This window comes from Phocoena sinus, chromosome 3, assembly GCF_008692025.1.
Source record: "Phocoena sinus isolate mPhoSin1 chromosome 3, mPhoSin1.pri, whole genome shotgun sequence".
In the NCBI taxonomy this organism is placed as follows: Eukaryota; Metazoa; Chordata; class Mammalia; order Artiodactyla; family Phocoenidae; genus Phocoena; species Phocoena sinus.
The window spans coordinates 115203611-115230993 of NC_045765.1; the positions used below are offsets into that span (position 1 = coordinate 115203611).

General features: G+C 40.9%; 1 protein-coding gene across 1 annotated transcript in view; it reads right to left on the reverse strand.

Moving 5' to 3' along the window:
* Window positions 1–27383, reverse strand: part of ARHGEF28 (Rho guanine nucleotide exchange factor 28) — a 129361-nt gene that overhangs the window by 22949 nt on the left and 79029 nt on the right. Inside the window, exons 19-27 of the mRNA XM_032626938.1 lie at window positions 23780–23958; window positions 22657–22748; window positions 20838–21020; window positions 19542–19673; window positions 16483–16583; window positions 13513–13551; window positions 13371–13418; window positions 7287–7772; window positions 5288–5588 (exon numbers count right to left, since the gene is read on the reverse strand). Coding sequence (XP_032482829.1) covers window positions 5288–5588; window positions 7287–7772; window positions 13371–13418; window positions 13513–13551; window positions 16483–16583; window positions 19542–19673; window positions 20838–21020; window positions 22657–22748; window positions 23780–23958 — 1561 coding nt within the window. The remainder of the gene's footprint in view (window positions 1–5287; window positions 5589–7286; window positions 7773–13370; window positions 13419–13512; window positions 13552–16482; window positions 16584–19541; window positions 19674–20837; window positions 21021–22656; window positions 22749–23779; window positions 23959–27383) is intronic.

Consider the following 27383-nt stretch of genomic DNA (forward strand, 5'->3'; position numbering starts at 1 on the left):
CCAGTTATCTATGCTCTTGTCATAACGCAGATGAACGAGAGCAAGCAGTATTTATTATTTCCTTTAAAATGTTAACCAAAGTGATAGCCAAGATTCTAGAAGAAAAGATAAAGAGCTGATCAATGATTTCCCAATTTTGACTTCTACAAACTCCCATAGATATATCTGGATAATAACTTGATTTCATATGAATATTCTCAACCCTTCAGCTTTGGTTTTATTTAAGCAATCCAAAATAAAGGCATCTAATATTCCTTCCCCATCATACAAAGAGTTCAAAATTCCCAAAGCTCTTTAATTAAGGTCTAGGTTTGGGAAAATGTCCTGATGAATATATAGACATTTTTCTGCCCTAATTTCTGTATTGACACAGGCTTGATAACAGATACCTATATCTACAAATATAAAGAATATAGATATTTACCACAATTTTACTGTTACGCATTTTTTAAACAAAGTTTAGTTCACTCCCCTAACCAAGTTAAAAAAAAAAAAAAGCTCAGATTGTTAAATTATAGTTCAAATATGGTACATTTCTTAAAAAATTAAAGCTTTCTTGGCACCTAAAAATAGCAAAGAGAAAATAATAATTTTATCCTGTGTTAAAGGCTGAATTGTGTCCCCCCCAAATTCATATATTAAAGTCCTAACCCCCATTACCTCAAAATATATTCGAAGATAGAGCCTTCAAAGAAGTAATTAAGTGAGGTCATTAAGGTGGGTCCTAATCCAATATGGCTGATGTCCTTTAAGAAGATGAAATTAGGACACAGATTTGCACAGAGCAAAGACCATGTGAAAACAGGGAGAAGATAACCATCTATAAGCCAAGAAGAGAGACCTCAGAAAAAGCAACCCTGCCAACACCTTGATCTTTGACTTCCAGCCTCCAGAACTTTATTATGGCAACTCTAGCAAACTTATACATCCACCTTTTCAAATACTTCTTTGTCACTGAAGTTTATATTATCTAACGCCAGCTTCAGTTTTATGGGGAATTGCCTGTAGGCCTTTAATAAAGCTTCCTTCCACACAGATAACACAAATAAGGTACCCATTTCTGAATTACAGAATATTTTTAAAACGTTAGAAATGATCACGTACTCACTTCTTAAAGACTATTACTTAAATACTAACTACAGCATAGCCTTTTATATGGAAATTTTCTATTCTATTTCCATGTGTAAAAAACATGTCATTGAAAGTTTAACGCAGCTGTCTGTATTTAAAAAAATATAACAACATTGCCAAGATGAAGTATTCTGAATACAATGCTTTGAATCTGAAAATATTTTGATGGGCACCAAATTCTAACAAGCAGCAAAGCGAAACACTCTTCTGGAGTCCAAACTTGATAAAGTTATTCTTTTTCCAATGTCAACTACGTGACTAAGGCATGAAATTTGGTTCTCGATTTAAATTTTATCATATGCGTTATGGCAAAACTATGATGCTTTAACTACATTGAAAAGGAACTTTTTAGGTAACCTGCAAATGTTGAGGTACAGATAAAAATATAACTGAAAAGGGAGACTAAGAAGATTTCAGATTACTTATCATACCAGAAAGTATTTTCTCTGTTGATTAATGAAAAAAAGGCAAATATAAACTGAGAGAGACACTGAGTAAATAGTCCTAGAATTCTAAAGCTAGGAGAGAAAAAAAAAGGCACAGAAAGAATGCTTTTTGTTGGTTTTGCCTTTAGGAAGACTAATACAGTTGAGCATTTCTTGGGGCCAATTACATAGCAATTGTCCTACAGGGACTATATTGTTTAAAGAAATTCAAATTTTCTGTAGTCTTGGCTAGTGTCCCTCAGAGGAGTGCAGATTAAGTTCCTAAGCCAACCATCTCTTCCACTATAAATAAAATCAAATACCAACTTGGATCTAATGTTCAAACATCAAGAATTTTGTTCATGAGACAACCTCCAAAACTGGAAAGTAAAGTTCTTTATAAAGTATTACCTTAAAAAATATTTACAAGTAACACGGGGATATTGTTAGGCAACACTAGAGAAAACAAATGATCCTTAACACAATGTGTCTTACGGGAAAAAAGTGAAGCTGAAGGGTATTTATATCTGAAGATCCTCAGAGCTCATGCAAGCACTGGCCACCACAGCCCAAATGATTGAGAAATATTTTCCAAATGGTAATATTAAAAAAAAGAAGGAAGGGACGAAAACAACAACAAAGAACTGGACCTTCATCATAAACATCCTGCCAGATATTACAATAGGAGTTATTCTAGTTCTACTCCAACTTCTTTTAAAAGGGCAATTCAAAACAGCATTCTAGAAATTAACAACATGCAGTGTAATGGTTCAGAGCATGGGCTCTGGAACCAGTCTTCCCAGTTCCTCTCTGGCTCTGCTATTTACTAGCTCTGTGGCCTTGGACAAGTCACTGAACCTCTCTGTGCCTCAGTTTCCCCCCTCAAATGGAGATAATAACAGAACCATCTCAGTGGGTGGTTGTGAGTACTAAATGAATTTCTCCATGTCAAACCTTAGCACAGTGCTTGAAATTTGGCAAGTGTCATATAACTGTCAGTGGTGGCAGCGGTGATGGAGATATTGAAAAACCAACTGAACACAAAGTGCACAGGAAAATGTCTGGTGAAGCTGGCTTGAACAAACTAAATGAAAATTCCAATCTAGGTGACAGCTAAACACGCTAGAGAAATTTATTTACATACAATTTTTTCCACCAGGCTTACTGCTCCCAAAATTCACATTTCCACTTATCTGAGCTGCTCTTAGGCACCCAGTACAAGACCAGACAAAAGAGCAAAGCATTCTTTAAGGAGCTGCCTGAAAACAGCTGACCTTAGGGCCTACTGATGAAACCAAACCACGGTTAAACACACATTTAACAAACACACCAGCCAAGAACAGGAGAGGCAAACTTCGTTAGCCAGGGTAGTTGTCACTGATGACCACTCACACAAAGATACAAGAGCAAATGTGAAAGCAGGGGACATTGACATGGCATCATCCTTGATTCTGGCACATGCACTGTTCCCCCCTCCCGCCTCCCACCCCCTCCCCCCCGGCCTACGTGGACAGCACAAGCAGAGTCTAGTGAAGACCACATCAGTGGCTTATGCTGAGCTACTTTTTACTTTTTTTTTTTTTTTTTTTTTGCGGTACGCGGGCCTCTCACCGTTGTGGCCTCTCCCGTTGCGGAGCACAGGCTCCGGACGCGCAGGCTCAGCGGCCATGGCTCACAGGCTCAGCCGCTCCGCGGCATGTGGGATCCTCCCGGACCGGGCCACGAACCCGTGTCCCCTGCATCAGCAGGCGGACTCTCAACCACTGCGCCACCAGAGAAGTCCATTGAGCTACTTTTGATTCTAAGAACTGTGAAAACTCTGGAGTGGCTTGAACAATTTTATCTGGCCCTGACAACCCTCTTAAGAATATATATCCAATTTTCATTCCACTTCCCTACCACCTCCTTAAGCTCTGACTTTCTTCTCTCTCCTCCAGAAACTGCTTATCACGCTTAAGTAAACAAACATAAATAGGGTTTTCTGACCAGTTGCAAAACTCCAGCGCTTGACAGCCCACACTGCATTTCTGATCTAATTCCCCCTGCACACACCAGGACGCTCCTGAGAGAGGAAGGCCAGAGTTGATTTTGCTCTCTTCTATCAATGTCCTGAGTGTCCTTGGCCTACACTGGACACAACATCTGAAGCTGAAGCATGTTTTCTCAGTATTTCCCTGGGCTATATTTAATTCCTTACATGTGGAGACACTGGTTTTATATATAATTACTGTTTATTTCCTTAGTACATGTTCTGTCTCCTGTATGCAGGCTGCCAAATGTTTAAAAGCTTTCTACTTTAAAGCACAAGTCAACAGAAATAGGTAGGAGATACAGAAAAAGCAGAAATACTTCTTTCAAACAAAAGTGTAATGTGGTTTAACTCAAACTGAGTTTCTGAATTACCCCAAAGCCAGTATGCAAAATCACAGTGACAACACAGAAAGCACTGCAGATAGCAACTTAATGAATCCAACACAGCAAAGCCACATGTATCAAGAGAAAGCATTCTGCAATATGGTCTCTGTAGTGTTAGGGCTGCAACATAATACATTAAAGGGGTTACACTTTGCTACATTCTGCCCATTTTTTAAACCCCAATTCACTGTTCCATTTTTTTCTTTTTTATTTAAGGAATACTTGAAACGATACTTAAAGAACTATTTCATTCTCTCTTGTATGCCGACAAGAAATAAGAATGTTACAGCAATGACCGAACGATGTAAAGAATTATCCACTGCTAAGAATAAACATAATTTGGGTTAGTAATACATCTACTTTCAGGCAGTGCCAGAATTATTTACTCTCTAATTCGGAGAAGCTGAACACATTTAAACCTTTTCATTGCTGACAAATTATCCTACTGACAAACTAAGCATAACTATGAAGCATGGAAACCAATCTCTGTCCAGTTCTGAAGATCTCTATACCACTGCTTGTTTCATGTTTCTGAAACATTTTGCTGTCGGTGATTTATTTCCCATCCATGTGGCCAGCCATTTGTTTATTCTATTGCATGCCATCTGTTTTTCGGTAGAGAGGTTTTGAGTTCTTCTCATTCCCTACCTCATATCCCACAGAAAACAATTTATAATAGACACAGAGTTAAATCATTTGGATTCATGTGGAGTTGGTAACTCGAGCTGCCTTTCATTTATATTTGGCAAATGCTTTAATGGGATTAGCAAATTGTGTCATTACGAGGTACTTATGGAGACACAACACCTTTTTTTTTTTTTTTACAATGACAAATGATGTTAACAGTTTCATTTGGGGTATTTAATGGCAGTACAGAAGATTTTACTAACATTGCAGGAAATTGCCCCGAGAGACAATAAAGCCCTACCACAAACCCTGTCCATATCTTTTATTTCTGAGAGTCAACAAGTATGTGTATCAGGATGTGGTTGGGTCTACAGTGAGGAATAAATATCAAGTTGCTTCACTTTTCAAGGAAAGTTATTATTTAACCCACAGACCTAAAAACCCTGTCTGGTTCTCACATCTCAGTGGCATCCTCTAAGCCCTCCAACCATGGTCTAGTTGTCTCAATGCTCACAAGTGATGGCCCCCAGACTTCCCCCAAGAAAAGTTTATGCCACAAAGTCCAGCTCATCGGCACCAATTTATTCCCATTCTAGGGCCCACTTTGAATTGCTCTAAAGAAGAGCCAACCATTCAGAAAAACAGCTCCTTGTGGAAACTATACAGATGATGTTTAAAGTATTAATTACCATTTTTACAAGAATCCTTGCTGCTTTGGTGGAGAGGGGGTATCTGATGACAGGACCCAGCGGCTATCCACAGTTCATGGCTGACATCCAAGGGCTGAGAAATGTTCATCTTGAGGTCTACTTGATTTTCACTAGTCCTTACCAAATCGGAATGAGATATACTTGGGGGGTAAGTGGCATCCTGATGGATATCTGCTGGAGTCGGTTTGTTCAAAGTGTCAAGTGACATTTGCGCTAAAGCTTCATTGATGAAGAATGAATTTTCATGACATAAACCCTCAGATTGATTAAGTTCCATTACCTGTGTAAGAAAAAAGAAAAAAACACAATAATTCTTCCAGCAATTTGCACCAGTTTTATAAAGTATTTATTCCTAACAGAATTTAGCAATCAAGATTTTAATGAGTGAGGTAGAGAACGATATTACCCTTGACTCCCTCCTCCCATCCCCTTTTAATGAGCTAGTACCAAAAACTTCAATTGGCAACACACAGCATATCTTAAAAGAAAGAAAAATCAAATGAAAAGACACATGCAGCTGTGTGCTCACTGCCGTTAAAGTGTTTCTACTTTAAGGGAATAGCATTTTCACTTTTGCTAAATAAAAGTTGAAGACATTCACGTATACATAAAGTATTTGCAATAAATATAATTTAGCCAACTTGAAAGGAAAGTCAGATGTAACACAGATCACTCTTAGAAGCTTGTCAACTTTTACAACTTTATGTACAGTATTTACAATAGCCAGGACATGGAAGCAACCTAAATGTCCATCGACAAATGAATGGATAAAGAAGATGTGGCACATATATACAATGGAATACTACTCAGCCATAAAAAGGAACGAAACTGAGTTATTTGTAGTGAGGTGGATGGACCTAGAGTCTGTCATACAGAGTGAAGTAAGTCAGAAAGAGAAAAACAAATACCGTATGTTAACGCACATATATGGAACCTAAAAAAAACGGTACTGATGAACCTAGCAGCAGGGCAGGAATAAAGACACAGACGTAGAGAACAGACTTGAGGACACAGTGAGGGGGAGGGGAAGCTGGGATGAAATGAGAGAGTGGCACTGACATATATACACTACCAAATGTAAATTAGCTACTGGGAAGCAGCCGCAGAGCACAGGGAGATCAGCTCGGTGCTTTGTGACCACCTAGAGGGGTGGGATAGGGAGGGGGGGAGGGAGGCTCAAGAGGGAGGGGATATGGGGATGTATGTATACTTATAGCTGATTCACTGTGTTGTACAACAGAAACGAACACAACTTTGTAAAGCAATTATATTCCAATAAAGATATTAAAAAAATATAAAAAAATAGAAAGTATCTATGTGCACATAGTACAGAAAAGTAAACTCTTGGAACAAATGGAATTGTCAAGTATGGTTAGAGTGGGTGCAAAATGAAACACGGAATTTTTGGAAAGGCTTTATCCTGCCCAAACATTAATTAGTATACTACTTATGTTAACTGTCATTAGTGAAACGGATTTTGAATTTATGAGGTCAAATTTACAAAAAGAGAATAAGCTTGCAATAACGGAACAGTAGTGTACTCGTTAAATTCGGTACCTATGAACATGAATAGCTTAACTGATCTGCTGAAAGGTAAATCTATACGGAGCTCTGAAGACTGGAGCATATACAGGGGAGCTCGAACTACAGCATGCTCACGGTGAGCGTGCCTCCAGGGTAAAGCTCCCCTCAGTGGTACAACTCTAGTCTGTATTTCTTCCCTCGGGTAAGGGGGGTCTCAGAGTACGATGAACCCATGGTCCAGCAGCACCCGGACCTTTCACGTGTCCGTACTTCAAGTCAAGGTGCATATGTATTGTCTCTAAAGGGTCCCAGCTTTCGTTACCTACCCACCGAGTAACTCTTGTGAGCTCTCACACAAGCAGTGAAAAAGACAGACGTGTGGTCAGTGGCTCCGGAACCACCACGACCACGGCCGTCTCACACGCTGCTTCTGCAAGCACAGGGAGACCCGTACCTCCACGCCTCCTCCAGGCAGCGCCGCGGGAAGGCTCCTCTGGCGGCTGTGCTTCCAGCCACGCAGCAGGCTCTTCTGGGCCCGCATCCTCTCCCTCTCCCTCTCCACCAGGCGCTGGCCCTCCCGCAGCCGCTCCAGGCTCTGCTGGTACTCCTGGCGCTGCTGGTCCAGCTGCCCCCGGCTGCTCAGCAGCAGCTCCTCCTGCAGCCGGCACTCCCTCTCGCGCTCCTGCAGCCGGCTGGCCTTGGCCTCCTGCTCTCGCTGCTGCTGGTCGCACCTGCGGTGCCAGCGCTGCCGGTCCTGCTGGAACTGCTGCTGCAGCTCGTGGAGGTTGGCCAGCTCCTCCCGCCGCTTCTCCAGGCTTCGGCGCTTCTCCTCGTCCTGAAAGGGGCTGCCTCGGAAAGAGGGGCCGGGGGACAGGCCCTCTTGCTGCTGGAGAGCCAGCCTGTGCACCTCAATGTGGCTATCCTGAACGGTCAAGGCGGCCTGTCCGAGCAGAGGGCAAAAAAAGCAAAGGCGTCCGTACCGTGTGCACCTTGGGTTGGTACCACCTCAAGAGCATGACCAAATTATTTTCTCTGAATATCTCTGTCCTTGTTCTAAGTTACCTCCTGAGACTGACCTTGGCACTTCAAATAGACTTGTCTGCATTTCCTTAGTGGTATGGCCTGGAATTTATACACAAAAGAAATAAAGCACAGAAGCAATACTCATCCCCTCTTTTGGAAATGCGGTTTGTTGCTGGTTGTTGGATAATATTTAAGCAATAAGAATTCAGTACCTAAATTCGCAGGACTCTGCATTCCTGTGCTATGCTTCATTCTTTTTCTGAGGTCTTGACAGTCAGTAATTCAGGAGAATTTAAGAATCTATATAAATCTGGTAGTACCCTTTGAGTCTCAAGCCGGAAATTACTTAAGCTATATGACATACATGAAGACATAAAAATAAAAGTCAGCCACTTGGAAGCTTTGCTAAATAACCTTTTTTATAATGTAATGCCCAAGAACAGCAGTTAATATCACGTTTAGGAGATGTATAAATGGTAAAGCTAGTCTCATTACTGCTATTTCTTTGTATTACAGCAGGAAGGTCATGCACAAAACACTAAGCTGAAATTCATTTGTTTAATAGAGTGCTAAAAGGAGGCTGGACTGCTTCAGGGGACACAGGTACTCTAAAACCCAGAGGACATTACCAACCAGATTAAAAAAACATTTTGAGTTCCGGCATCTGCCTACAAAAAGTTTGGCAGTATCACAGGAAATAACTGACAAGTTTTGGAAGGATTCCACAAAACAAAACAAAAAAGTATCTGTAAATGCCCCTGGAAGCTTTTAATTTTAAAAGTCCCCGATGAAAGCACAAAGAAACAGAAAAGGGACAAATTGAAAATGGCCACATACTGGGTATGTGTGTGTATGTTGTGACTCGTTATGAGAAATTATTACTCTCCTAGGGATAAATTCTCATTTTTCTTTCCTAAAAATTTAAAAAGCTGTCCATGTAACAGATGCTGGGAAGATGGGGATTTGACCATTAGTTATCTGTTAACTCAGCAGTTTCCCACGCTTTTGAAGGTTAAAGAACTAAGGTATATTTTAAATTGGTATTTGTCTTGGAGTAAGACTCAAAAATGTATTCAGTGGGGCCTTTTGAAATAAACTTCATGTTTTTAAATTTGAAAATCAATTCAAAAAATTTCAAATTCACATGAATATTTGATTAATGTCTTTTAGCAGTTATTATAAAGAAAACAATGATACCATTGAGAAGAGGTACTAATAACTTTGATATTTAAACATGAAATAATAAGCCATTCAGGACTCTGCTGACCTGGCTAAAGCAAACTGTAGACTGCACATCACCACTTAATTCTAACAAATCCTAAGGGCATCATCAGAGTAAAACAAACAAACAAAAAATCCAACATTTTATATGCCAAAACTGCTATAGGCAATGGTAACTCTCATGTAAGGATTACAATTAGATTAATTAAATGCTACCCTGAAGTATTCTTCATATATATTTAACATTTGGGATAAGACTACTCCCTTCTGTAGCAGAGAGGTGAAATCTGAAGACTGGGTATTCATCTTCACACTTAAAGTTTACATTTACATTTAGGACAGAGAATAACGCTTGCTTTTGAAGTTTAGGAAAATTCCCAATTCACTCTCTCTCCTTTTCTTTTTTTAATTATATTGAAGTATAGTTGATTTACAATGTTGTGTTAATTTCTGCTGTACAGCAAAGTGATTCAGTTATACATGTATATTCGCTCTCTCTTAATTTTTCTCAGCTGAACTGTGTCCTTTCCTTTCTGCCTTGCCTATACCTCATCTCTAATTCTATTCTTCTAACATAGGATCAAATTTCATTTTCATCTGATTCAAAAATCCTTTGTAAAAACTTTAATCATGAATAAAACATTCAGCTTCAAAAGAGATGACTGTGCCGTGAACAGAAATCTTTGAGAGCCCATATCCTTAGACCAGCTCAAATGCTTTGGTTAAGAGAACCCACTATAGAATTTGGTATTTGCTTCAGTGTTGCAAAAACTAGGTCATTTAGGTCATCCAGCTTTTCTGAACCTTGAATCCACAGAGGGCTGCATTCAAGGTTGAAAAGAAGAGATATGACCTTGTGAGTGTTTTCATCAGGCAACACAAGCTGGGACACTCAATGTTTTCATCTCCCAAAAGTTAATGAAGTGCACGCAAACTATACCCCTTCTCAGTTAAAGTTTAAAAGAAAGAATATTTGTTTTACATGAGAAATTAATCTCTAAGACCATCTACCCCAGACCAGCATATCTAATATAAGGCACTAAAGGCATTCCCACTAAATCTTGAATACGACAAGGATGCTTACTATTGCCACTATTATTTAAGACATTTCAGAATTTCTAGCCAAAGCTGTAAGCCAAGAAAATGAAATTGATATAATTATTGAAGAGTAGCCAAAATACCACTGCTTTCAATTTTTTACTTTCTACTTGGAATAGTCCAAAGAATCAACAGAAAAACTATTAAAACAAAAAAACAAAAATTCAATGAGTTGGCCAGTTAAAAAATATATAAAAAACCAATACCTGTATTTATACCAGCAACCAACATTGGGGAAACAGAATGAAAAAAAAAAAAAATTCCATTCACAATAGGAACAAAGAGACAAAAATATCCAGGAATAAACTTAGCAGAAAAAAAAAGTACCTAAACGAAGACAATTACAAAGCTTTCCAGCAGAACATAAAAGAACATGTTTTCAGACAAGAGAACCAATTATTGCCAAAGTGTCAATCCTCCCCAATTTAATTCATAAATATAGTAATATTTTAATTTTACTGTCTCAGTAGAAGATTAAGAAATTTGTCAGACTGATTCAAAAGCTCTTATGAAAGAACATACAGACAAACATGGAAAATAATAAGAGAAGACTGTCATGCATTCAAATGTAATCCAAAACTTTAATAAATAGGATAGTGGTACTAGATCAAGAATAAGAAGATGATCAATAGAACATAAAAGAAGTCTTGATGCAAAGTATTAATAAGAAAACAGCAAATGTAGCATGATATTTTTTTCTGGTAAAAACTTAAAATCAGACTTTTATTTTCCTTATTTTCTTTTAATATTCAATTAGGTATAAGATATGAAATATGAATGACAATAAACCAGTGGGGAAAAGTTTAATTTCAGTAGTAACCCAAAAAATGCAAATTAAGATCATGAGCTAACTTGACCTATTTTCAAATAGAAATTTCCATTACTTCAACATTTTCAAATTGGCAACAAGTTGTCCATATTACCCTATTGTAAACTTTTTCAGGTGTATGTAATCTATGTCCATGTCCCCTTTTTCTTGCTGATAATGATTTTTTCATGCCTTTTTCTTTTTTTCTCATTAGTATCAATATGAGGTTTTAAAAATTTTACTAATGTCCTAAAAGAAACAATATCTGAATTTTATTGACCTTTTCTATTATTTATTTTCTATATAATTTATGCTAACTTTACTTCTTCCTTCCCTCTACTTTCTTTGGATTTTATTTTGTTGTTTTTTAACTTTTTGAGATAGATGCATAACTCATTGACTTTTAGCTTTTCTTCTTTTTGAATATGTGCTTTTTAAAGCTCTAAATTTTCTCTAAGCATGACTCTAACTATAACGTACATATTTTGATACTTAGTAATTTTATGATCCTTCAGTTAAAACTATTTTATAATCTTCAACATATTCTCTTCATTGAGTCCTGATTTACTTAAGCATATATTTTCTTAATTTCTAAATCAACAGGGATATTCCAGTAGAATATTTGATACTCGTTTCTAAATTAATTGCACTGTGACCCTAGAATATACTTTGTATGATTTTAGTTGCTTGAAATTTGTAGAACCTTACTTTGTGGTCCATAATATGGTAAATTTTTGAAATGTTCCAGGTGTACTTAAAAAGAACGTGTATTATTCAGTTCTTGTGTGTATTATTTTATGTATGTTAATTAGGTCAAGTTTACTTTTCCTGTTATTCCACTGTAACCTAACTGATTTTCTGTTCACTTTTATTATAAAGAGAAATGTGTTATAATCTAAAAAAAAAAACCTTAAAATCAGACTTTTATTTTCCTTATTTTCTTTTAATATTCAACAGGTATAAGATATGAAATATGAATGACAATAAACCAGTGGGGAAAAACGTTTAATTTCAGTAGTAACCAAAAAAAATGCAAGTTAAGATCGTGAGCTAACTTGACCTATTTTCAAATTGAGGACAAGTAGAGAGGGGTGCTGATTATTTTGGCAATGTCTATCAAAAACCTCAAAAATTAATTTCAGTAATTTATCCTAAGGAAACACTCACATATGTTCAAAGAGATCAGTGCACAAGGATGTGTGCTAGACTGTTACTAACACAAAAGTATAAACTATGAGGAATGGATAAATTCTGTAGCCCTGAATATTATTCAACCATTAAAAATCGTGCTATGGAGGCAAGTGATGACATAGAAAGGTACAGGTTCCAAGAGTATGTATAAAATGATTCAAAAAACTAGAGGGGGCTTCCCTGGTGGCACGGTGGTTGGAGTCCGCCTGCCGATGCAGGGAACACGGGTTCGTGCCCCGGTCCGGGAAGATCCCACGTGCCGCGGAGCGGCTGGGCCCGTGAGCCATGGCCGCTGCGCCTGCGCGTCCGGAGCCTGTGCTCCGCAACGGGAGAGGCCACAGCAGTGAGAGGCCCGCGTACCGCAAAAAAAACACACAAAAAAAACAAACCAAAAAAACACCAGCAAAAACCTAGAGGGATACATACCCCCATGACAATAGTAATTCTCTCACAAAATCACAAGTCATTTTACTTTATGTACCTGTATCAAGATTTTCTATAAATCTGTCTATAAACATTGCTTTCACATCGTTTTAAAATGTTTTGTAACTCACAAATTAAGCAACTGGATGTATTCAGCCTTTCTTGTGCACGACCTAAGGGATCATCCAGCCTCAGAGTCCTCATTTTCACAATGCTTGTCTTTCCTGGACAGACAGTGAGCCGTCTGATTGGCAGACTTTGTGGACCACTTGTCCTTGTGTGCTTGGCCCTCATCACGGTGCCAGGCCCAGAGAGGGAACTTAATAAATGTTAGGTGGATGGACCAAGAAAACAATGAAAGAGCATATGAATTATTTAATTGTCCCAAAGGCCTAAAAAGGCCACATGTGGAAGTGAAAAAAGTTTAGGTGTGAATTTAAGTTTTCACCAGAAAATGTGAAGTCATGCTATACTCACCTAAGAAAGAGATTCATTGTAAACTTCAAGCCAGATCATACTCATCAATATTTTTTAAAGATATGAACTGTTTTATGGTTTCAGAGAAGAATGGTATAAACTGTAGTGGTGGTGATGCCTCGTGATTACAAAACCAGGTGAAGTTCAAAGCATCTAGCTGAGTTACATTTGGGGTGAGGCTTGGTGTTCTTAAGATCATCCACTACCTCTCAAATGCTCTAATTTTTAAAGTCCAGGACTCATCGAATAAAGTGAGTTGCACGAAGAGAAACATTCACAGGGTCAAAGCATAGTTACCTGAAGGCTATATAAGAGACGGGTTAAATTCTGTATCGCTTGTATCATCTGAAAAATAAGATTATGAGTGTCAAATTTTTGAAAAAGCATTCACTATCCACAAACAAAGGACGGTAACATATTTAAGGTATGCAGAGCTCACCTCTGACTGTGAAGAACTTGGGAAACTTCTATATTCCACCTAAAATACATAAAAACAGAAGAAAATGAACACACTCTACTCTTGAAAAGCTACACTGTACTGCCCCACTACGACCTCAGGGGAACCACTCCTCTCTCTCAACTCTTCCGTAGCGACTGTTTCCTCCCAGAAATCAAAGCCTGTAGAATTAAACCACCGCTTGATGAGAGAGAACCCCCTCTGTGCAGACTTGGTATCTGAGATGCATGGCAACTTTCCACCCAGCCATCCCTTAAAACACTCAGGGAAGATGGTCAAGGAGCGCTGCAGGCTCCAAGGGACAATGTTTACCTCGTGCAAACCGTATTGTAAAGGGAGCTCTCTGCGCCCAGGTTGAAGGTGTCTCCTGGGCCCAGCTTCCATCCTGGAGGCCAGATTTGGAAGCCAGAGATCATCATGCCTGGTCTCTAACTCACTTTGAGATTTACAAAGCCCCAACAGACAGTGTTTGGGAGGAGAAACCAGACCCAGAGGCAGCCCAAAGGAGAGCGCTCAGCTGGCCAGCTCCAGGTGCCCCCTCTCAGAGCTCACTGGGCCCATGCATGAGCGCCTTAGTAGAAGCCCTGTCAGCAGAGGCCTTGAATGAGGCCACAGGAGACCATGTGCTCCCGGGGGATGCATCTCTACCTCACTCATTGCCTCTCCACTGCACACATTGGGGGCACATGTGGATAGTGAGGGTTTCCAGTTTTCAGAATTCAACATTTGTCTATTTGTTTGTTGTATCTTTTCTCTCATTAGGATGTAAGCCAACGAGTAGCAAGATTTCATCTGTATTCAGTGCTGTACCTGCAAACCTAAAAACGCTGCCTGGAATGTAATGGACACGCACATTCCATTCTAGAGATAAAGAGTGAGGGACCACTAGGCCCTCCACACCTCACGCCATGGGGATCATCAGATTCCCTGCTCTCCTACAGTCTGCACACCACTTGTGGTCTTGTCTGAGCAGCTTTAAATTGAAACCGCAGGAAACGGTTCTCAGGTAACCTGAGACTTGTTGAATTCAGTTAGTTCAGGCTGATGAGGCCATGATGAGCTAGCCAGGTCTTTTCTTCCCGCCCCTCACCCTTCCCCAACGCTGCCCATGAAAGACGTCATTACTAAGCAGCACCTCAAACAGGGGAAGGACAAACGATGGGAAAGGAGATGAAGTTTAGTCATTAGATCCGCGCCCAACCCTCAGGAAGATAACCGGGGCTGAGAACCCCTGTTCTGTAGTGAGTTCCGGAGTTCTCTCTGCTCTTCTGGTTCTGTCCTTGCTCCACATTCCACTGCTTTTGTAATAAAAAGATTGTATGGGGTATAATTTTTATATTCTACACACATAAGAAACATAGAAATGAGCTGGATTATGCTACGTGTAGTTACTTATTCCCAAGATGCACTTGGTTTGATACCAGGCAGGAATTTTGAACATCATCTTTTTAATGGAGTTCGTCTGCCACCTTGTGGTGAACGTGCATAGCTGCAGTAAGTGCTTTACACACGGGATATTTTGCCATTTGGGTTACGAATCAGTAATTTTGAAAAATCCTTTCAGAATTTTTTTTTTTAAACCATAACATATTAAGAAAGATAATTACAAAATACCCATCATATGCTTATTTAAAGTGTGATTTCAAATGATTCTGCCGTGTATGTCAGTTCATTTCGTTTCTAAAAATGCCTTATGAATGGCAACGTTTTCCAGGTAGGTTCATCCAAAGAGCACCCTGAACACGTAACCTCTTACCTGTCACTGAATCATGGAAGGGGAGGGCTTTAGGGGTGGGAACCACCTCAGCTTTCCATTCAAGAGAAAGCTGTTCCTACTCAACCCTCCCCCAACTTCCCCCCCTAGTAACATAAAAGCAGCTGGAAGCTACAGGCTTGAAAGTGAAGTCTGCCCTGAAAAGGATGGAAAAGCAGGAATGTTTTAAGAAGAAATAAGTTAGAAAGCTCAGAGTCAGAGTAAGTGGAGTAAACTCTAACGACTATTTTCATTTTGGCCTATGAAGTTTAAAAAAACACTAAATCACAGCCATCTTTTCTATGGCTCTTAAAATATCTTTGGTTTCTCAGTCATATGTAATATATACAAAAATATATATGATATACAAAACGTTACATAAAGATCTGACAGATGTCATCTTCCCACATTAACACACAGTGGTATCTGGTAAAGTGCCTAATTCGATTTTAGATAAAGTTAAGCTCTTGAGCCCCAGATAATCCTGGGAAGGCCCACTAGCCACTTCTCAGAATCATATTCTTACTCCCTCTCTCTCTCTGACATCTCAGTTTCATTTGACGTTAACAGAAAATTTCATGCACTTAATGTTTAAAAGAGTGTGTTATAACCTATGTGTATAGTGCGTAAAAAAAAAAAAGGTGTTTGGAATCACTTTGCCCCAGAGCAGAAATTGGTTAGGTTGATTACAAGTCTATCACAAAAAGGCAGGTGACAACAGGGGTGGTGACAGGAAAACAATCGTAAAGGAGAGGAAGGTAAAAGAAAGTGAAGAAGCCAGAATATTCCAAAGTCAAAATTGTTTCTGCCACTTTAGCACCACCTGGCTGCATAAGGGCCTGGATGTCCAGGACCACCTCTCAGCCAAGAGTTACTGTATGTAGTGGGTGAAAAGCTTGAGGTTGGCAGGGCGGAAAGTGAGACCAGAAGCAAAAGCGCAGACACACAAATAAACATTTGAGTTTTAAATCTTTTTAATAACTTTTCATTGGTTTCTTGGTTTACACCTACACGATATCAGAAAAGCAAGAACATTTTAAGAAGAAAAAAGTTGGAAAGTTCAAGTACGAATACTGAAATTGAGAACAATGCAGGAGAACGCTTGCAGACTATTCACTGCCGTGGACACACCAGGAGCTGAGGTTGTTTGATTACACAAAGTAACCGCTGCTGTTTACTAACAAATCAGTTCACAATACCTTCTCCCCGGCATCAGAGACCGCCAGGTCGGTTCCCACACCCTCGGTCCCAGGATCCACATCCCAACAGCCTCTTCCTCCTGTCCCTTCTGTGACTAGTGCTGGAAGCACACCATTGAGACAGAAACAAAAAGGACATCATCAAACATCAGCCAGTAGACTGGGTTCTTTGTACTCAGCTGACACATATTCCAAGATAAGAAACATCACAACATCACATGTATAGAATATTCTTATAAGAGGTGCTAAAAAAGTACAGAGCAAAGTGCAGAGTCCCTGCCCCCAGGGAGCTTACACACTAGTAGATGCCAAACTGACCCACAGCATCCCTTGTCACCCATTTTTTACTTTTCTTTCTTTCTAGCGGAGAGGTGTTTGTGGTACCAAAAGGGTAGGATTCTGCATCTCCCTTTCACTTAATAGGAAAAGCCGCCTGCTGGGGGTTAAATTGAAAACAGGCACCATGGAAGAAAATCAAGGGCTGGCAGGCCCGGTCTAAGGAGACGGGTCTGGGAAAGGCTCCCTTAGGGCCGGTACAAGAGCCGTAAACAAGGTTAGAAGGGAGGCATCCAATGGCAGGAATGAAACATGTTTCTAAGCAGGTGAAGACGGTTAATACTTTATGAGCTCAGAGTCATACAAACTGAGAAGCTGTCCTTATCTCCAAATAACTTAACTTTAAAATAATTTCCAAGTGTGTTTTTTCCCTCACCATTCTTACTTATGCTGTAAATTCACAAATACTGTAAATACTGTATATTTAACATATGAAAACACAGAGATATTTCTAGTCCAGAGATATGTTTAAGTACCAAATACAGACTTCATGTCATCCATTAAATCTCCATTGGTGGGATTTTCTTTCTCTACCCACGTGAACTCAGTTAAAATTTATACCATGCTCACCTTGCACATATTAAAACTAGACTTTCCAAAGCCCTTTCACACACAGAGTCTCATTGGAACCATGTCCAATCAGGACCCTGGTGAAACAGATATTCGCTTTGTGCTATCTTGAAACTTCATTACTGACGAAGGAAATACTTTTTCTTTATTTAAATTAATTAGAAAACACTTTGGGAAATGACAGTCCTCTAAGATTCCAAAGGCCTCTTTTATTCCAAAGACGTTTTTGTTTAAGCAGAAATAGCTCCAAATTATATCAACTAAAAATTAAGTTCATTTTGCCCAAGCTAGTCAACACTTTTTCACTACAGTGAACAAACACTTTATAGAGATTCTTCTGTCACTCAAAAAACGGTTGGACTCTTGGGTACTATTCTTAACTCTTAGAGAGATGCCAAAAGCATTACCAGAGACTTAGCCATTCTCTCTTCCCCCAGGTAGATACGAGGACCATCAAATGGGAAAAGGAGCTGATGGTGAACCAAATGAAGACAGAAGAGTGGCGTGGACCAGGTCTCTCTGCTTTTGTATTCTATTTCAGAATTGCGGAATTTCACAGGAAGTAGATTCTACCAGTCCACCTGATTAGGTATTTCAAGGACTAAAAATAGAGGGCCTTGCTTGGTCTGTAAGCTCAGACGGACAGGGGCCCGACTGAGAAGGACCCAGTCCTCCAAGTCAATCATAGAACCAAACCACCCAGTTACACACTTCTGTTCAGGACAGTGCTTCTCACCCTCGTCAGCTCTAGAGAGAGAATCAAACTCTTGTAGCACCGTGTTCCAATCCAGCCCAGCACTAAACCCCAGCACAAGACTAAACTGGTACAAGACCCCACCAACCTGCCCCTCCTCTACGTGAACCCTGACTTCAAGCCACTGTAAACAGCCTCCCATGGTTCTAGCACACGTCAGGGGAGATGTGGACACAGACGGGGAGAGCCTTCGTTGCCTGGTCTGACAGGAGGTAGGTGCGGCCTGTGCTCTGAGCAGCTGCAGGAGCTGAGTGGAGCCTGTCCAGCTGTCCCCGGGCTGAGGCTGAGAGTGGCAGATCCCTGCACCGTATTTTTAGCTAGACCTTCCTCAATGGCATCAGCAGGCGCTTCTTTAAAAAGCAAATCACCTGGGGCAGTACAACTCCCCTGACAAATCTGGGCTGTGTCCAAATGAAAAACACATGTGCACATCCTGAAACTAGAAACCCAGGATTAGATAAAGTAGAACTGAAGAATAATTATTAGCTCTGGTTAAAAAAAAAAATGTATAGAACTTTAAAACTGTACTGCTTCCATGTATCTTAATTAACCAAGGGATGCTGTTAAAGAAATTCTAAGACCATTTAATCCTCCAATCTCTAGCTACTAAAGACATTTTATCTGTGCACAGAAGACCTGGTGGAAGTAAGGTTTTTAATCACCAGGACATAATGAAAACTATATCCTTTATGGTCCTACCTCAGAAACCTCTAGGGAACTAAATATTTAGCTCACAACTATACATATAATTCGGTTCTGAGAAATTACCTAAATCAATTCACCACGTTCTATTTTTCTGTATTTAAAATCTACTGAAACACAGTTTAATAAATGAATTCTGACCTCAGCTAAAGTGTATGATAACAGTGATCAAGAATCTTCCGGCATTTCTGCCTTTAACCCGAACACTAAACCTCATGTGTGTGTGTGTCTGTCTGTCTCTGTCTGTGCATGTGCATGTGTGCATATATGCATTAGATTCTAGTTTTCTGAATTATGTTTTCTGAGTTGACGATATGAGATTAAGGTAAAGGTCCATTCATTCTTTAATGAACTGCAGGGACCCTTTTCCAAAAAACCAAAAAGTGTAAAAGCTCTTTCAAGACTGTATTCAGCAAGTCATAGCAAATACAAGACAGGGTAGGGTTTGAACAAAGTACACAGCTTCCCTGGGTAATGGCAGTATAACCTACAAACTATTCTTTAAGTCCTTGTCCTTGGAACACCAGTGTCACTTCTATAGGTAAAGGAGGCTAGCATATTTATTCTCAGGTTTTTTTCAAAAGAATACACTCGTACCCTTCAAATCAGGACAGAGTCATTGCCTTCATTTTATGTGCCCACTATATGCTCCAGGGACTGTGCCCAGGCTCACTGCAAAGGCTACATGCTCACTTACAAGCAGTAGGTGATCCAGGTGCGTCCCGAGAACTGAACACATCCTGCAAAGCAGGTTCTCCACAACCTTCCTTGGGTGACTGACACGCGTCGCTCGTCTGGGAGGCCTTCACTGCAACTTGCAGGCTCTCGGCTAAGGAGAAGGAGGATAACAAAAGTAAATTAAAAAATATATGTGTGTGTGTGTGTGTGTGTGTGTGTGTGTGTGTGTGTGTGTATATATATATATATATATATATATATATATATGGCCCAGGAGCTAAAAATGGCTTTTACCTTTTTAAAGCATTGTTACAATACACACACATGCACAAAGAAGATTGTGTTCCCCAAACTGTATATGGCCTGCAGAGCCTAAAATATTTACTATCTGGCCCTGTATAGAAAAAGTTTACCAACCCGCAATCTAGACCAATACTTTTAGCATTACTTTATGATAGAGAATTAATTCAGTAAAAAAACAAACAGTATAAAAATAACTCAAATGCAACTTCCAGTAAATTAGTATGCTAGAAAAACTTCCTGAAATCAATTAATTAGGATTAATTTCCAGTACCCTGGCCTATCATCTCCCTAACTTTTTCCCCTTCAGTGAGCTTGTCCTCCACCCTCCTTCAGCCACCAACTCCCACGGTTATGCCCTAGACTTTGTTATTCTTCACACAGCACCCAGAGGGTTCCTTTTAAAACACAAATCAAGTCACTCCTCTACTCAAAACTCTGTACTCCTTTCCCATCTCACTCAGAATGAAGTTCTGAGTGCTTACCTTGATCCGGTCCATGTAATCTGAGTCCTAAGTAACTCTGACTCATCTCCTGCCACTCTCCACCCCTACGTCACTCTACAACACTCTACGTCCTCCTTGCTGTTCCTCAAACAAGCCTGGCACTCACCTGCCTCAGGACCTTTGCACCTGCTGTTCTCTACATCTGGAACGTTCTTTCCCCAGATATCTACTTGGCTTTCTCACTTACTTCTTGTCTGCTCACATATCACTATATCAAAGAGGCCTTCTCTGGTCATCCTATCAAAAATAGAAACTTCCCAGCCCTATCACTCTCTATTCCATTTACCCTTATTTTTCTTCATAGCACTTGAACCAAACTGACATTTTTTTTTTTTTTAATATATGCTGCTGTTTCTGGAATAAGTAAGGACTCTCTGTTTCTGGAGAGTAAGGATTTTGTCTTATTCTGCTGGGTCTTCAGCACCAAGACCGTAGCACATGGCACATCGTAGCTGCCCAATAAACATTTTATGAGTTTGTTGAACCAAATCCTTTTGGAAGCAACTTACCTTCTTTCAGTGCTGCTGCCAGTAATGAGGCTGCCTGGGGAGGCTCTCCGGGGTCTGGTTTAATGAGGAGGTGGGGCTCTAGATGGACATCCTCAAATCCACTCAGCTCTCCAAGTTCAGCATAGATATGCAGCTTCTCTTCCAAATATGTGCAAATTTGTTGGTCTTGGTTACTGAGTATTTCTAAGAAATAGTATTTACCATCGAAAGTTATCACATGAATACAACTAATGAAAATCCAGGCTCTAAGATAAAGATGTTGCTAGTTAGCAAGCAGTACATTGAACAGGTCAAGTACAAGTTATTGATTGGGTGGGACAAACCTAGGTTGAAATCCTAACTATTCTACTTGGTGACTGTAGTTTCCAGCAAATGACTGACATCTCTGAGCTTCCTTTGTCTTTTCTGTAAATTTGCTGTACTCAATAAGTGTTTGTTTCATTTCCCATTCCCCTAATTCCCAAAAACCTTGCAAAGCCGATCTTTGTTTATTCAGGCTGTTTTCTATTAAGATTAAACATGAAGGTCAGGAATGAAAATTGAGGTGGCACTGTCCACGATGAGCGCTTCCCACAAGGGAAAACAATGCAAGGCCTGGAACTGCTCGGCCTTCAGCCAGTCCTGGTCAAAACCAAACATACTGGTTTATGTTTTCATTTCTCAACATCCAATGTCTTTAACCACCTTCGCATGCATCATCTTCCTCTAATTTCAACATGTCACAGAATTCTTAGAGCTTAAAGGGACCTTAACCAGAAGCGAATTCAGGGATCTTAGTCTGCCTCAGAATCACTGAGGAAGAGTTTAAAATACTGATGTCTACAGCCCATTGCCCTCAGATTCTGGGTGAACCGATTGAGGGTGAGGCCCAGGCATCAGAATTTTTAAAGACCTCCCCAAGTGATTCTAAGGCCCAGCCAGAGTTGAGAATCACTGAGCTCATCTAATTTCCTTACTTCACAGATTTGGAAACTGAGGACCAGAGCTGTTGTGTTCCTTGTCCAAAGTCATACAACCGTGACCTAACAGTGTGAGATCTAAAATCAAAACACTAGACAACAGGTCCAATGCCCATCTGTACCATACTGTCCACAATTGCTGTTATGTTACATGCAGAAATTTTAAAATATAGTTTTAATCACTAAGGAGGGAGGGAGTCATTTTATTTGAGCACCTTTAGTGCCAGTGTATATATATATATATATATACATATATATATCTCTACTATTGATATCTACTATCTATCTATCTATCTATCTATATATGCATGTATGTATGTTTTTTATGTTTTTTTTTTTTTTTTTGCGGTATGCGGGCCTCTCCCGTTGCGGAGCGCAGGCTCAGCGGCCGAGGCTCACGGGCCCAGCCACTCCGCGGCATGTGGGATCTTCCCGGGCCGGGGCACGAACCCGCGTCCCCTGCATTAGCAGGCCAACTCTCAACCACTGCGCCACCAGGGAAGCCCTGTTTTGTTTTTTGAGGTACGCGGGCCTCTCACTGTTGTGGCCTCTCCCGTTGCGGAGCACAGGCTCCGGATGCACAGGCTCAGTGGCCATGGCTCACGGGCCCAGCCGCTTCGCGGTACGTGGGATCCTCCCGGACCGGGGCACGAACCCGTGCCCCCTGCATCGGCAGGCGGACTCTCAACCACTGCGCCACCAGGGAAGCCCCTGTACGTATTTTTTTGAGAGTGGTCGGGGTGGGCCTCCAGTGCACAGAATTAATCATTTAGTCATACGTTCCCATTCATGACACCTGGGCTTTCCCAACCTCCAAGGAGAACTGCACGACCCGGGAATGAGAGGCGTCTGCACTATACCTTGACATTGCTGAATTTTGGCCACTCTGGCTTCAGCTTTCCGCCTTTCTTCGTCAGACTCACTTGTCCTTCCCCCTTCTTCTTCTGGGCAACTTTAAAAGACAATAGTCAAGAGAGACAACTGAAACCAAATCCAAGTATCTTTAGGCTCATTAGAAAGACATGGGAACTTGGCAGTAGAATTATTCGGAGAAGAAAAATTCAGCAGAAAGAGAATTCATCATGCCCCCTGGCCAGGAGATTTGGTTTTCTTGAGTATATAATGGACCTTGCATAATATAACATAGCTCTCAAAGTCAGCAGTTTAGGATGACTCAAATATTCCAACAAACACACACATACACAAACATACACTCATACATGCACACAATACCAATGCCACCAGTAGGTACAACTCAAATCATAATTGTTGCTTTCTACTGCATTTGGGCACTTCCATTCTTAATGAGGGTAGAGAGACTGGAGGGGATGGTGGTAGGGTGCCAGGGTGGGTGGGGCGCAGTGGAGGAGGAGGAATTTTATACAACATCATTCAAGACCTAACTAATCAAGTTACCATTAAGAATGATCACCCTCACGCCCCCGTTTATAAAAACTGTCTTTGCACAAGTAATGAGGGGTAAGTTGATGTAGCACACTTAGATCCAGCAATCTAAAAAGGTTTATTGAATGATTTTTCAGAATTAGGGACAAAGAGAAACACAGACATGATCCCTGCCCTCAAGGAGCTTCCAATCTAATAACCAAACATATACACATAAAAAAGATAATAGCTGCAAGGCTGAAGATGACAAGCACCAAATAAATGCTTTGAGAGCAGGTGTTAAGGAATTTCAGGTAAGGAAGAGACCAGTGGAACTGAAGACGTCTTCAGGAAGGAGGTGAGCCACGAGCGGCACCAAGATGGGCAGGATTCACACAGGCAGAGGGAGACAGGGCGTTACAGGCAGGAAGGCATGGAGAAAAAAAGGTGCAGATGAGGGGCTACTGCAGGCTGGGGCAGGGGGCGGGGAGCAGACCCTTCTGGCTGGGGCTAAGTTTTCATGCAGGGGAGACACAGTTAGAATATTTTCCCCAATGGAACAAGTCCATTGCCTCAGTAATGGACAGAAGAAAATGTTACCTTTCTACTGCCTGTTGGATCCGCCTCATCCAGGTATTCCGCTCCTCCTTGGAGTTGGTATGAATTTCATACATCTCAGGACCAGCAGATGAAGCACTGATCAGAAACATTCCTCTCTCCTCATTCGCAACTTCCCTAGCAATGAGCTTCTGAAGGGAAATAACTGATGGCTTCTGATCCTGCAGAAAATAGGATGGGGTGCAGATGAAACAGTGTCCTATTTAAAGCAAGGGTCTCACAAAACACAGTAGCTAAGGAAAGAAACAGTATCAGGCAAATTTTATTTCACTTCAACCTTTTCTCTTCCACAGAAGAGCTGTGGAAGTTCATAAGATTTCCAATGAAAAGGGTATGCTGAAGAGAGAATGGGAAAAGAGGATACAGGAGAATGTTTGTCCTTAAGAACTGGTGGTTTAAAAGGATATCTTTTAAAAAGACAGAACCATCAGAGCAGTAAGAAAAAAATATCAAAACTGTTGTAGTCAGGGATGGAGAGATTTTTCTAGAAGGGCATGGTATAGGAAACAGTGTATCAAATATTACAAAGAGATTATGAGGGTTGGAAGACCTACAGAGTCCACTGGATTTGGCAGTTAACAGTAACACTGTTTCAACAAGCTGATGGGTACAGAACCCCAAGTACCAAAGAGTAAACTGTAAATATGAAAGATAACACTGGGGAGGCAAGGGCTTCCCTGGTGGCGCAGTGGTTAGGAATCCACCTGCCAATGCAGGGGACACAGGTTTTGAGTCCTGGTCCGGGAAGATTCCACATGCTGCAGAGCAACTAAGCCCATCGGCCACAACTCCTGAGCCTGCACTCCAGAGCCCAGGAGGCACAACTCCTGAAGCCCGGGCGCCTAGAGACCATACTCTGCAACAAGAGAAGCCACCACAATGAGAAGCCCACGCACCGCAAGGAAGAGTAGCCCCCGCTCACCACAACTGCGGAAAGCCCGTGCGCAGCAACAAAGACCCAACCCAGCCAAAAATAAATAAATAAAATAAATAAATTTTTTAAAAAAAAAGAAAGAATGGGGAGGCAAGACCTCAGATTCCCCAGAACCAATGTCTACTGCTATTGTAGTACTGAGCACAATAGCCTCACTGCAACCTGCAAATGCCTCTTGTTCCCACCAACCAGGTGAGCCCTTGGTGGGCAGGAATGGGTCTAATCCATCTTCATATGCCTAACCCAATGTTTTGAATAAAGTAGGCAACTCAATAAATGTCAGTAGAACTATATTTGGCATAATTCCATCAGACAGAAATAGGAACAAAGTCTAAAATTTGGCATCGAAGCCATGATTAAATCACCTTTTCTATCAACATTTACTATGATCCTTCAATGCCCCATTCTAAGCACTAGGGATTCAAAGATGAATAACACACCGATAATACTAATTTGGGTAGGTAGCTATGTTTGAAAATTATGGCCAAAAGAATGCCGGCAGGATGAACAGTTTGGAGGCTAAATATGAAGAATCTTCTGTGGTTTGTGGCTTCTACCACTGTTTACAGAGTTGGTTGCAGCGTGTGGTTTCGCTTCTTGGACTCTTGGACTGAGCGACGCCTTTATCCAGAACACACTGCTCCATCCCTCTCTGCTGACTCCTTGGTGCTGACACGTCGGCTTTCCCAGCATCACCCAGCTCTACCACATCTGAAGTTGTGTGCAAGGTATGACCAGAGGACCTCTTCATTCTATCTTCATCCAATTCTTAAGAGTAGCAAATACAAAAAAGCAACCCATGATGGGACAGACTGCTGGTCTACCCAGTCCTGCTCGCTGCCTCTGCTCATGGAAGTAAAAGCCACTTTGTGGCAGAGCTCTTGGAACACTGCCCGTTCTAATTAGGGAGAGCCCCTGAGCACTGTTAACATCCCTTATTCGAATATGGATCTATTATCTAAGACCATATCTGCTTTCCTTCTTGCAAAGCACAGTTTTAACTTCCTCAGCTTACAAGGTCAGTAGCCTCTGTACATAAAGAGGCAGAGTAGCTTTGAATACACACACACACACACACACACACACACACACACACACACACGTGTACATATAACTATCTGAACTAGTTGTTTAGTGTTGCAGGAGAGGAGGTGGTGGCGTCAGATACTTTAAAAATGAAAAATAGGTCAGTGGGTAGAACGTAGCATTAATTAAACCACCACAGACCAGGAGGCATCAGGGACATGACCATGATTATTCAAACTAATCACACATGGACACTAGAGATGATCAAGAATTCAAATTAAATCTCTAGGAATGGAGGTAACCTGTCTCCTTTGGAGACAGCTGTTAAAAACTAGTGATGCAGGGCTTCCCTGGTGGCACAGTGGTTGAGAGTCCGCCTGCCGATGCAGGGGACGCGGGTTCGTGCCCCGGTCCGGGAGGATCCCGCATGCCGCGGAGCGGCTGGGCCCGTGAGCCATGGCCGCTGAGCCTGCGCGTCCGGAGCCTGTGCTCCGCAACGGGAGAGGCCACGGCAGTGAGAGGCCCGCGTACCGCAAAAAACAAACAAACAAACAAAAAAAAAACTAGTGATGCAAAGGCCTAACTCAGCCTGCAGAGAGCTTTTCTTTGTGCCACAGCACTTTGACAAAAGATTTTTAAAAATAATTGCTAGCCTTTAAAAACAGCATTTCACTTTTTTAAAAACTCTAGATTTCTGGGTTTTGGGAGAAAGTAGAAGATTGGCAAGCCTGGGCCCATAGCTTCATTTTAAAACACAGGCGACAGCTGAGCCATCCCGGGCCTCTTTGAGACAGGGCATGAATTCACCAGTTGACTGTGGTCCCTACCACTCTCTATCAGCTCCTTGATAGCAAGAGTCCGGTCCAGTTTACTCATTTACATTTCCTGCCCAATCCTGGTAGACACTGGAGTTGACAACCTCTGCCCAAGGGAAAGAGGAAAAGGAACTGCTATATTCAGCCTCATTGTTACACCATATCCATTGGTGATTCCATAAAGTGGCTGATTCTATTAGTGAATCATTCCATTCAGGATTCCACTGTGATAACAAGGTCTTAAGGTCACTTCATATTGAACTTGCACTTGCACATCTACACATTCACTTTGTTTATTTTTATTGTTCATTCATTTTGAAACTACCTTCTTTGATATTCAAGAGGTCTTCCTAGATTCAGTATTCCAGGATTTAGTGAACACATGTACCTTTTCCTACTCATTTTTAGAGCTCGTCCTACTCCCATTTCCAGAGTCCTCTTTAAAAAACAACAAAATTCTCTTGTAAGGAAGCTATTCCAACCTCTGGCTACTTTCAGCTGCTTATCTTCTTGGCCATTTTCAAATTCATCATGTCTTCTGCAACACGTAGCAAGTTAAGAATTTACTAAAGAAAAGTTTCAAACAGCACAAGGAGCAGAGCATCTCACCTATGGTCATCAGCATGACGATAACTTTCTAAAATACTATGGCGAGTACTAGGAAATCCAGATATTTGTATACTCCTAGCTAATGCATCAATTCTCTCATGCTGTTAACTACAAAGTAAGATACCTGGGTTTGTGTCCACTAAATGTACATGATGCAACTAAAAAGCCTAGGATTGAACAGTAGTGCACATTGACTCTCAGA